Genomic DNA, 12,927 nt, shown 5'->3' with positions numbered 1-12,927 from the left:
CTGTTGTTTACTGAGCACTATCTCAGTTTGTTTGTCACCTCCACAACTGACCAGATGCAAAGTCTTTGAGCCTCCTTTTGCCTTTGTCTCCTTTACTTAATTAAAATGATCACCAGGGACTTGTAGTTGTAGACTGTACAGATATTTTTTAGCAGAAACGAACACTAATATCTCAATAATGCAGGGTTCCAATTTTTGCTTTTTTCTTACTTTAAAAGGAAAAATAACAAAAATATGTCCTTTGTTCTTCTGTAAAACTACTTGTAAGCTGTTATCACTGTGTTATATCGGCATCTACAATGAGCATAACTATGCTGTTTCTATTCCTCATTGCCCTGACAGGCAGTCGGTGTAAGTACTTTGCATTATCTTGATCGCCCCTGCTTCTTCATTACAAGGTGTTTTGGCACCACCTAGTGTTGTGTTCAGCCAGCTACAACTCGTACAAGGGTATGAAGAAAGGACAACCTTAAGTCTCCAGCTCTTCTTTCCCAGCCCAGATGTTCTGTACAAAAATGAATATCAAACAGTGATCAGTAGTGTTACAGCAGAGGTCTTCTCTCGCAAATATGTTTTTCAGTGGTTACACACATTTTTCACACCCTTTTTCTAAATAGTTGACACAGATCTCATAGAAACACCCACAACTCTATAAGTAACCTGTGTTAAATAAAAGCAAAGTGTCTCTCAATCTCAAACACACCTGAGTGTGACAGTTTTATCATGTGCAATCCTTATTCATTTATGAAAGAGGCCGCCTCTTTGTTGAGTTTCAAGCATGGAAAAATATGACACTGTAAACACTTTAAACACTGTGAATCAGTATTTCTGAGTTTGTGTTGAACTCGTCATTTGGTTCTTTGGTGAAGACAGAATGCATTACAAAAGCTGTGCTTAGTGCAGAACCTTCATGTCAATGACAGACCTGCCCACAAAAAAAACTGTCTTAGAAAATGTCAACAAGACTTCTCAAAAAATCATAAAAGCAGCAGGTGCAGAGTGCAGCAGGTTTTGTTACTGTATCTCAAGAAAAATCATCTTTGGAGAAAAGATTACAGTTTATTCTGTGATACACTTGGTTGCTTTTTTCTTTGCACATTATACATGCAACTGTAAATGTAAAGTATCAACAAATGGCACAGACATATAGCATAAATTAAGGTTGAACCAGTTCATATTGATAGTTGTGTTTTGTATTTAGTGGTGTAGAACCATAACCAGACAGACCACTTACAGTTTTAGAGGGGATACAAATTCTCTCAAGTCTTTTACTAAATATTGAGTCAATCTGAGTTCTGAAGGTTTTTGTTATCTTTGTGGAGTTATTTATCAACTGTCAGAGCTCTAATTTTGGGTGTGGATTGTGGAGTGATTAACAATAAAAATAGATTTAAAAATGTCCCTCCTGATGTTTTTTGCATCTACCCAAGGATTGCTTTAATTATCCTCATCATTTGTGTCTGAAATATCTTTTCATTAAGACTCGTGTAGTAAGTGTAGCATCACCTCTGTTTTCTTTTAAACCAGACACTTTGTATTTATTCGCTCCCCAGCAGTTTGGACAGGATACAAACATCCAGTAGAAACTAATTAATGCTTAACTCATTCATTCAAAACTGGACCTCTTCTAATGTATAATTTCTCATTAGCATGGAGTGTCCTGTCTGCTCTTCTTCATTAAAGTCCAGTAGATAAATAAGACCTTCTGAATGTATGTTTGCTTGCTTTGCTGCTTTAGGCTTCTATCACCCAACCAATTTATATCTCTTTATGCTCGGCTGCCATTCCTATTCTCCACTGACAGCCTGCTCAGAATGAAAGTATTAGCAACCTGATTCTGCTCTCTGCTCCTTAATAAATCAGCTGTCGTGCATTTGCTGCTGACACGGGAAAGAAGTTACAATCAGTGGTGAACAGTAATGAAGTACATTTACTTGGTTACTGTACTGTACTTTTTTGAGTATCTGTACTTTACTTGAGTATTTGTTTTTTTGTTTTTTTTTTTGGAAACTTCTACATTTCTAGGAAGGTTGTTGTTAATTTTTGACTGAGCACATCGCTGAAGTCAGCTGTTGCTGTTTTTTCTTTTCTAAAATGCAGTTGGTCACATGCTGTGTTCCTCACAGAAAGAAACCAATCACAGTAGCTCCTCTCAGATGGGACTGATGTAAAAGCAGAAATATGTCCAGGCGCACTAACAAGCACAAACAAGCTCTCCCTCTTTCATTCAAACAAAAAGTGGTAATGGTGACGGCAGGAGAAAGACAAAATTAAATCTCAAGATGTTATTATAATTATTCATTATTCCAGGTAGCTTTTAAAGTTGGATTGTTTTTATCAGGGTGAAAAATACAGAATAATTCATGTACATACTGCCTCTGAAGACAGAAAGAAATCTCAGTTATTTAACAGACTTGGAGAAATCCTTACAGTTATCTTCAATCTAATGTTATGATGTGATTTTAATACAATTACATCAGAAATTGACAATAACTTTCCTTTTTGTTTTTGATTGTATTTCTATGTTGAAGTTTTTATAGGTGTTTCTATGGGTTTTGTGTAGCAGAGTGGTTTTACAAGCAAGTCAGTGCATCATTAGATGGTTTCAGAGAGTTACAAGCGTCTGTGAATGCATCATGAAAACAATACAGCATGTATTGATATTAGAAAATGTAATTTGTAATTTGTACTTTTGAATACTTAAGTATTTTTAAAAACAAGAACTCTAGTACCTTAACTCAAGTAAAAATTTGACTGATTAACTTTCACTTGTAGTTGAGTAGTATTTGACCAGGAGTGTCTATTCTTTGACTCAAGTACTGCAGCTGAGTACTTTGTCCACCACTGGTTATAATACATCTACTGTATAAATGCATTTTCAATATTTGAGTGAGGAGGCAGCAACACTAGTTGCCAGATATAAACAAAGGAAGATGTGTGTTTTGATAAGTATCGATCCTGCTGGATTCAGCCTCAGAGAACTGTTGTCTTTACACACATGCTTAATTTCAAAACCCTCGAAATGCTGAAAGTGTCTTGAACAGGTGTGTGTATTATTGTGTTCACCCCGTTTATATCAATCGGGGTAGAATAAATAATAAAACACTTCTCTTTATAATGTCATACAGTTCAACAGTACCACAGACGACACTTTTAGCTTTATATTCCTAATAAACTGGCAACTGAGCATAAACTATGTTAATTGTAAAAATAATTTAAGTTGGAACTAACCAAAGCTTAAATCAAGTACACTCACTACGTTATCCACATTTGAAACACAATTCAAAATATACTAATGTATAAACAGTAATGGACTTGGTTGAGTGAACACCTTTCTGCCAACATTGAAAAATTCTTCATCAATATTTTCCTGTGTTGGGATTCCTTTTAATGATTTATGCATAAAAACTACACAGCACGTGCTTTATTTAAAGACCCTAAAACAGATTTGCCACTACTCATTTTATGTGAGAGATTTATGTATTCTGTGCTCTACTTACTGGTTGAAGTGGGTGGGGAAAACATGGTGTCACAGACACCTAGTGTGTCGATCAGAATTCAGCAAAACTGAACTCAAATGTTGTCGGGTTGTTTGCTGATGTAACCAGCATTGTCAAACGGATGAAACGACACCTACGCAGTCCTGACGAATCAGACGAGCTGAGCTCTTAAACCCCTAAAGTCTTAATAAATAATTACAAACATGTTTTTTTTCTCCCTTAGATTAACTTTGATTGTTGCACATTTAATCAATGAATATTTAGCTATTTCTAACTGTAACTGTTTTTAAGCAGGAAAAAGCATGTTTTCAGGGGCTTTAAGCATGATTTTTTTTTTTACCAAATGACATTAAACCTAAATCCTTGATATTATTTTGCATTATTTTTAAGATCTGTGTAGTGTTATCTTACCACTATCATAATTTTGCTAACTAGCTAAAGTACACGGCTGCTATATTAAGATACCAGCTGTACTGTCTGTGTTATGTTCTTCCCATCAGAACATCACAGTGATGTCTTGCATCATTTCCTCTTTCTTGATCTAAGTAATGAGCTGTTCCACAGAATGCGGGGGTGTTATTTATTCTAGTAGCGTTCACCTTGGTCTGTCCTCAGAGAAACCGCTGTGATATTGACAGTAATGGGTAGCTGTCTCTGTACAAATGCGTGCACTCACAGTGTGTTCTTTGCCTGTCTTACTGTAGAGTTCAGAAATGTTTTGTACTGCAGTACGTTAAGTATGAACATGTTCACACACACAAACTCAATTTCCTATTGCTGGGCAAGTATGAGGAAGTGTGTGTAGTTCAGTTTTGATTGTTTCAAACATGCTACAGTAAAAGTATTTATTGATTTATAAGGCGTTGAGTTGTGACTGCACACTGCATGCTTATCAACTTGCTGCTCAAGTGTGCTGGTTAAAAATCAGTGTTTCTATTGGATTTCATTTTGTTTTGTCAGATTGCTAAAGCCAAACAAGCTTTCTTGTTATATCTATAATTCTTTAAATCAAAATAGTAACACCACACAATTTGAAATTCATCACTGAAAGAGTCTTTGTAAAAGGCTGATGGCGTTTGAAGTAGAAGTCCTTACAGGTCCAAAAATTCGTGCCAGGACCCAAAAAAACTGAAAATGTGCTACCTGTCACCTTGACAGACCGTTCTATTATTATAAGGCTGAGACTTGGACCCTTGTGGAACCAAGAAGTGTGTAAGCAGACCGACCCAGCTGGCATCAGTTTCACAGCTGACTGCTTTTAAGAAGTTAAAGTTCATTAACAAGTTGTTAAAACTAAAGTTTGTGTCTTATCTAATGTAACGCTAGTAGACTTCTCCCTTGTGCCTGGCTGTGCTGAAGATAATCCATCCTCCTACTAAGAAAGATGGTAAAATGCATCCAGGATTCCTGTTGTTCCTCTCTTGCTGATTGAAACAGGACTGATAATCTACTTTACTTCAGTTCAATCAGGAGAGACTTCATTCTGAGTAAACAAAATATATTCAGTTTCCGTGCACAATCAAGGTGACAAATGTCTGCCATCATGACATCATCTGTTATAAAGGGGAGGCTGTGATTAGTATAATAAACCTTTGATGGAGTCTAGACACTGATGGTGGTGCAGGGATGGCTGAAGATCTGGACGTGATGAGGAGTTCACATCTGATGAGCTTAACCTGAGCTCGCTGCAGAAGTTTGGTCTTGGTGCAACAGCGGTAGTTGTAGTAATCTAGATGATTGATAATTATGATTGAACATTTGCAACAATTCCACACTGAAATGACTGCGTGCAGCAGCAGACAGGAGAATGGATTTTAATTTTGACAGCAACAACATGATTGTAGTCAGCTGATTAAGAGAAAGTGGTAAGGGAGAGACAAAGAGTGAGAGAGTTTTGAATGAATCAGACACAAGGATAGTCTTCCTGATTGAACTTACACTGAGCTTCATATTAAAAGTCAAGTTGCTGTTGTAGATGACAAATGTGAAAAGTTTGTATTTCACATGATTAGGGTTGCTAATTGTGTGCATTTTCCTAAACAGATAGTTGAAAACAAAATTGATTTATCATTGATGATTAATAAGAGACAAAAACATGTTTTTTTCTCTTTTGTTTTTCATTTGTTTTTCATTTTTTTCTTTTTTTTTATCCCATTCTCAATTCAAGGTCTCTTATTCAACAAATGACTCTATTCTGCAAATTACTCTAAAATGAGGCGCAATGACTATGGACTAATTATTAATTAATTCATTTTTAATCAGTTAAATTCTTAAGATTTAAAGAGATGAATCGATTAATGATTAATATCCTTAAACATAATAAGATAACTGTGAGATAACTGACCTGACTGAATAATAATAACTATTGTTCGTTCGTGACCACGGCTGCTACCATTAGCATTGCTAATTCACTATGATTAGTACCTACTGTGATGCTGCTGACCTCTGCCCTCTGACACTTCATTTACACCAATTTGTGGCCTCAGATTCTCTTTGTAGTCGCTTGCAGTTGCTGCATGTTTCAAGTTACAAAACACACTCACAACATTTCAGTAAAGATCACTGCTGTCTGATTACAGCTGGCTCTTCTCTCATCCCGTCTGATATTACACATAATGATAAAACAAACTGGGGAGCTGTTTGAAGTTTGAAGTGTGGTAGCCGCTCTTTAAGGATACAGCTGTAATAATGTGTGTATGTCTCTCCTGCAGAACGCTGGGCTGCTGTTTAAGATCAGAGTGGTGGGGGGATCTGCAGCCTACAGTTACCTGTCCCCACAGGACAGCAGGCCACTGTACCACCCTGCAGTTGACAGGTAGGATCCACACACACACACACACACACACACACACACTCAGATACACACTCATACACATGTCAATACTGTACACTGTCTATATCAATTACAAATAGCAGTAAACACACAAACAAATAACTATATCAGCCAGTTAAGGCTGAAATTGAAATGACAGACAGGTTTTCTAGGATGTTAGACAAAAAGCTGCAATTCCTTTCAGAAGCAAATGGGATTTGAGAGGATTACACGGAAGATATCAGTGTGACAGGGTGAAGATAAGGCCTTTATTACTTGCGTGATAAAGAGAATCAAGGTGTCACCATGCAGCTGAGGAGCTTAGGATAAATCTCTGCCGTTGTTCTGCTGAGCTGAAGTGAAGGTCAGGCTTCCACAAAGGATCCAGAAAAATGAGCTCGTCTTCTGGCTTAGATTAGACACTCAGCAGGGGTGTGTGTGTGTGTGTCTTTTGCATGTTTTTCTCTTCCCTCTGAAACATGCTTGTCAGATCACACATATGCTTGTCAATGCTTTATTTTATTTATTCATTTATTTAATGTTTATTTGCAAAAGAACAAGTATATAGCATTCAGTTATTATTTACAGCTGGAGATAGTTTACAAGAACCACCACTAGATGGACCTGTAAAAGAGAAATATGTTCTATATTTTCTGCACTATATCATAAAATGACCATGATACATCATCAGAGATTAAAGAAACATGTGAAGTTGAAAGAGATTCAAGATTCAGTAATTTATTACAATAAAACATTGATGTTGGTGTGTTCTCGAAACAGCCATACACTTCAACAATACAAAACAGATACTCTGTTGTACACATCAACAGATAAATAAAACAACAGCGTAAAGTACTTTATCAAAGTAGATAAAAAGATTGAGTCTGTCAGAGCAGATCAAACAGATTTACTCTGTCAAAAAACAAATTTACTTTGTTAAAGTAGACAGAATAGATTTACTCTAACAGAGTAGATAAAACTTATGTGTCTTCTCAGAGTAGATAAAACAGATTCACTCTTATCTTAACACTCTGAACATTAACTCACTGAACATTAAAAACTGGCCCCTCTGCCATATACAACATATTTTTTTTATATTATCTATATTATATTATATATTTTTTTTGAAGATATCGGCCATAAAGATCTCTTAAATTATTCTCTGCAATATAAAAGGACTAAATGACACTCAGCTCACCAAAAACATACATTTGTAAAATTCAAAAATAGCGTCTCTTTCAAAAGCCATGACCCAATTACCTACCCTGTTATTCAAGATAATCCACAGACATAGTTGTGAGCAGTTTCTAGTTGTAAAGAAAGTTGTTCCAGTAGAGTTTATGGTAGTTAAGGTAGGTTATACTGCAAGAAAGTAATTCCAATATGAAACTGCTCACCACAAGGTTTATGGATTATCTTGAGTAACTGGGTCCCAACTTTTTGAAAGAGACACTGATTTTGAATTTTTCAAATGTATTTTTTTGGTTCTTTCACCACCACAAGCTGAGTTTCCCATTACATTGGAGAGAAGGCAGAAATCTCTTAAAGACTATCTCCAAAACTCTGCAACTCAAACTGAAAAAATCTAGATGGATAAATAGCACAACAGGCCAGAGGAAAAATATATATTTTTGTTTTTGGGGTGAAATCTCCCTTTAAATATTAGTAGTCATTTCATGAGCCATAAGAAATAATTAAAAAGCTTTTAGGACAAGTAGATGTTTATAACAGTTTAAAAGTCTGGAAAGTAGTAAGGCAGGCAGTCACTGAACTCCAGAGCAGTGGGCTTTTGTTTTTGGGATAACAGACTTAACTTTTACATCTGACTGTTATAAAAAATTCAAATTAGCAGGGTTAAAATTTGCAGCAATATATGAATTGTGATAGAATTTCTAACGTTTGTCTGAGCTGTTTGTAAATGCATGAGAAAGATGGTGGATTGTTGTGTCTCAATTCAAGGACAACAAATACAGAAGTTTTGGGTTGGTGAAGGGTCCTGAGGAAAATAAAATACAGGCAGAGGGCAGGGTCATAGATACAGTGACCACCACACACCTCTAGTGGGCCGTTAGTGATGACTGAAAGGTGTTATGTTTTTGAGTCTATACATTGTATTTTTTGAGGGGAGGGTTGCATATTATGCCTTTAAGATGTAGGAGTCGTCATCTCGTGTAGGTTGAGTATCACAGACAACCTGCCTGACCTTCGAACGTGGCGAGGAGGGGCAGGAGGGGGAACAGTTCTAACATATTTTGAATTTGGACTGCAGTACCCATTTTAAACACTTGCTGTTATTTCTCCTAACAAAGAATCAATCAAATTACCTTGAAACTCAAAGACAAACACCAGGTAATTCATGACTACATGAACAACAACAACTTGAGTTTAAAATGAACCCAGTCATGATCTGTTTTAAGTTTTGTGCATGAGGAGGAGCATCTCCAGAGCTTGGTTTTTTACCAGGTTCATTATATACTTTCATGCCTTTCTTTTGTAGCATAGAGGCATAGTGATTCAGCTGACCTTCATCAATCTTTCTGACTTATCTTGGCATGCTTTATGCTGAACATATGCTCTCACCCCTATTTTTGTTGAGGCTTTGCCTGGTAAATACTGTCGAGACTTTGTCCTTGGCTCACAGACGTCATACTGCATTTTCCTTTGTTGCTTTTTGTGTCAAAACTTTCTTAACATTTTCTTTCAGCATGCTCAGGGGTCAGTCTAAATCATAACAAGATATTGTCCCATTTAGTTTCACAAGTGAGTAGATTTGTGGTTGACTATCCAAAGACTGCAGAAACACTTTGATGCAACTCCACCATGGACCACCTCTCTGCCCTTTAAGTGGTATTTTCATCATGACAGCTCAAAGAAAGTGTCAGTCAATGGATTAAATGACATGTTCATTTGCAAAAAACAGACATCTCTGTTTCTATTCATTGTCTTAAATCATGTTTTTGTTTTTAGTGCACTCCAGGGAATCAATCAAACAGGTGTTGTCGACAAAGCTTACTTTTTTTTTAGCTTTACTTTTTTATTATAGTGTACCAAGGAGACTGTCAATCAAACTGGTGACAGTCTTTTTGCAAATGAGCACCTCATATGTTTTGCCATTTCTTGTCTAGTCTAGTGTCCTGCTGGCCAAAAAGGGGGAAATGATTCTCTTCGACTGATGCTTTCACCAGTTCATTTTTTATGCTGCACTAGTATGAACTGCCTCCAGGTGATAGCCATATGCTCACAATCTAAAGCCCGCAATCAGAATCAGAATCAATGTGTACACAAAGAGGGTGACTCCAGTTTTAAATTGTTCTGAATGTACACACATTTCTAAGAACAATTTACACAAAGATAGAAATAGACATACAGCTAAAAGCTGAACAAAGTTTAAAAAAAAAAGAAGAAAAAAGTACTTGGCCTGCATAAAATAGGTGGAAAAGTGAGTGTAAAGTGTTGTGCAGAATAATGAATGTTGAATGGGTGTTTGTTAGCCTGTGGGCCTTATTTGTACGGTCTGTAGACTTTTTCAAGGCTTGCTGCTGCTGTTTGCTTGACAAAGAGTTTTACATTTTTGTTTTAACACTTCTAGTGGGTTTCGACCAAAAGTGGGTTAAGATTAAAAAATGGATTTGAAATGCTAAACTATCTGATATTAGACTTTTATTAAACATGTCTAAGCAAAGGACAGAACATCCACCTCAAGTCAAAGCAGAGGAGCAGGTTGGACTTTTATCATCTGATCTGAGAGCAGCTCTGTCTACCATCACCCCCAGACACTGAAACTCTGGTCAGGAGTACAGCACATCCCCAGCTATCTCATTAGCTTCCACAAATGCCTGGTGAAAATGAAAACAGCCCGTTTTGTAGGTGTTATTTATTTTGGGTGTAAACAAAGTTATACAGTTACAATGTTAATTTTCTTCATATTCAGCAGCTCAGAATTGTGATGTTCAAGTTTATTATGAATGTGCTCCGACTACAGGGATGAAAAGTTTAGTAGTAGTAATAGTGGTTTATGTTAAAACAAAGGTCATGATGACATTGAAAATTAAATTGCTTGGATATAAATATCAGTCATGATTTAATGACTCTGGGAAAATCCCAAATCTTGATTCACTGAGCCTCCGTGGAAACAGTTTGGAGCCCCGCTGGGGAGGCCTGCCTCCCAGTTTGAAAACCTCTGATATAAAAGATAAAAGTTAAAATACTTGATCTCATATGTTGTAAACTTTATGCAATCCACAGCTTAATGTTTTGAGAGAATAATTTAAACATTCTGCTTTACAAATCATTCAGTACTTGCATGTTATAATGCACTTCTGTGGCAATACCTCATACATTTAGAGGTCCAGACTCAGACATACAGAGGTCTACAAACTTCATTTGTTTTAGTATAATGATATTCTTCTATTCTTTAAATGCTTGCTCAGCTCACTGTGTAATCACCTTGTTACTAAATAATTTGTCTGCAGGTTGTTGTTATGTCTGCAGCGGTCTATAATTATTCTAGTGACAAACTCCAGTGTTTAATTGACCAGCTGTTATGTGTTAGCAGCAGTCTGGCCAACCAAAGCTGCTACTGAAGCTCTGTGAGTTGGAGTTCATTTCATTTCTAGGCGTCACACACAGAGCTCCCTTTCAATTAAAGCGGTCAAATAGAACTGTTAAATCAGGAAAAATAATCACACTGCCCATCACACTCTATCAGAGTAAATTCATTAACAAAAAGTAAAAATCTGAAATTAATTTTCTGATTCAGTTTTGAAATTCAATAATTAATTTATCATTTAGAGACAGTATAACTTCATATAATTTTTTATTAGTAATTTAATTGTCTTTCATATATTACTTATAATTAAACATTATGAAGTCAATTTATAAAATCAACAAGTGGAACACTCCAGTCTGTGGCTCAGTCACTTGCCTCAGTATTTATTATAATGCTTGACACACAAAAAAATACCCTCTTCAATTTCAACAACTTCATGAGTGCTTGAGAAGACACAAGAGTGTTTTACAATGGTTGAAGTGATTCTGTGGGAGAGATCAGTGGAACAGGTGCTTTGTGCATCCTGCAAAGATGAAGTTCCTCATTCAGATTAGAGTCGTCACAATACCAGAATTTTTAACTTTTTTTTTTTTTTATTCACAACCTGCACACATTGCTGAGACAGAAAAAGTCCCTGAACACTGGCAGGACAGTGAAGATTGAACTGAACTCTGGTCTTGATTGAGAGTTTAGATCTTTTTTTTTTTCAGAGCTTCAGTACTTTTCATACTAGAATTAACAGACATTGTCAGTAGCTGAAGGTTGTCATGATGGCCTCCATACATGCATTCATGATGTGACCTGGTGCACGGCAGTTATAATAGTTATGAAGCGCACAGTGATTTTTGTGTACACGTGTCCCTACTGGAAGAGCTCCTCAAACAAATTCATTTTGCATCCAGGAAGCACTCCTCCGCAAACGTTTTTTATTTGTTCAGCTTGTCAGTCTTGACAGTTTTTATGCATTATTTCATTAAATGATCAAATAGAGAACTGACATTTGACAACATCAACATATTACTCAGAAATTGTCATTGCATACATGTAATTGACAAATATACCAAAGAAAATAAGATGTTATTCATTTAATTGATTTGAAATAGCATAGTTTTTTTTTAACACTTTATTTATAATTTGTAGTTTATGTAGAGTAAACATAATTTGATTATAGATTGCTACTGATTATTTCACAAAAAGAAAAAAATGAATTGCATGTATAGCAAATGGCACCAGTGTCAATTTAATGCAAGTTTTTCTTTGATCACTGGTGCATGTTGAGAGGGCAATCTGAATCACTTGCAAGGGCTTGTTTTCTGTCCAAGACATTTTATGAGGGCCCCCCTACACCACTGACCACAGTGCAACTGCAATGCCTGCACTGTCTACAGTAGTTACTTCACAGGCCCAATGATTCATTCAGATTCATTTAATGAACATTGATTCACATTGCTTTTCTGTCAAGGTAATGAAGTAGACTTATGCTACATCCTATAATCCTTTCCAAAAAGAAACCAATGGAATATGCACAATTTGAATCATTTAACTAAACATTTGATTATTAGGCTCTGAACTGCTAATTCTTGAGCACAGTTTTAATATTTTGGACTTTTTGGTTATTCACAGACAATGCATTGCTTTGGTCCAAGTGTCACCACCTTACTTTCTATATACCTACATTTTGTGTGCAAACAAAAAGGACGACAGTGGTGCACTAATCCACAACTCCAATAACTCTTTCCATTCTAGTACCAGTATTCATATTTATGCTTTTAATGTTGTTGCCTCTGCCCGTCACCCGACACAAACTCCCTGTCTTTCTACATTGCCATCCTAGCTTGTCCCCCTGCAGCCTACTCACAGTTCCTAGACAAAATATCTCTCAGACCTCATGACCTGTGCTGAGCCCATCTTTATAATGGATGATTTTAATATTCCTTTTAATCAAACATCCAACTCATTAATCTGAGCCTTCACAACAATCACTGATACATTTACATAAGCTGTCTTTGACCCCACACACACCACACTCACACTATCAACTTACTTTTACTATGTGGTCTTTCCAT

At 36.2% G+C, this 12,927-nt stretch overlaps 1 protein-coding gene across 1 annotated transcript in view; it reads left to right on the top strand.

Moving 5' to 3' along the window:
* Window positions 1-12,927, top strand: part of usp43a (ubiquitin specific peptidase 43a) — a 170,584-nt gene that overhangs the window by 118,507 nt on the left and 39,150 nt on the right. Inside the window, exon 9 of the mRNA XM_084715618.1 lies at window positions 6,212-6,315. Within this exon, the coding sequence (XP_084571744.1) occupies window positions 6,212-6,315 (104 nt within the window). The remainder of the gene's footprint in view (window positions 1-6,211; window positions 6,316-12,927) is intronic.

The sequence above is a fragment of the Lutjanus erythropterus genome, chromosome 3 (assembly GCF_056507025.1).
Source record: "Lutjanus erythropterus isolate fLutEry1 chromosome 3, fLutEry1.hap2, whole genome shotgun sequence".
In the NCBI taxonomy this organism is placed as follows: domain Eukaryota; kingdom Metazoa; phylum Chordata; class Actinopteri; order Lutjaniformes; family Lutjanidae; genus Lutjanus; species Lutjanus erythropterus.
This window is presented reverse-complemented; position numbering and strand designations above follow the sequence as displayed.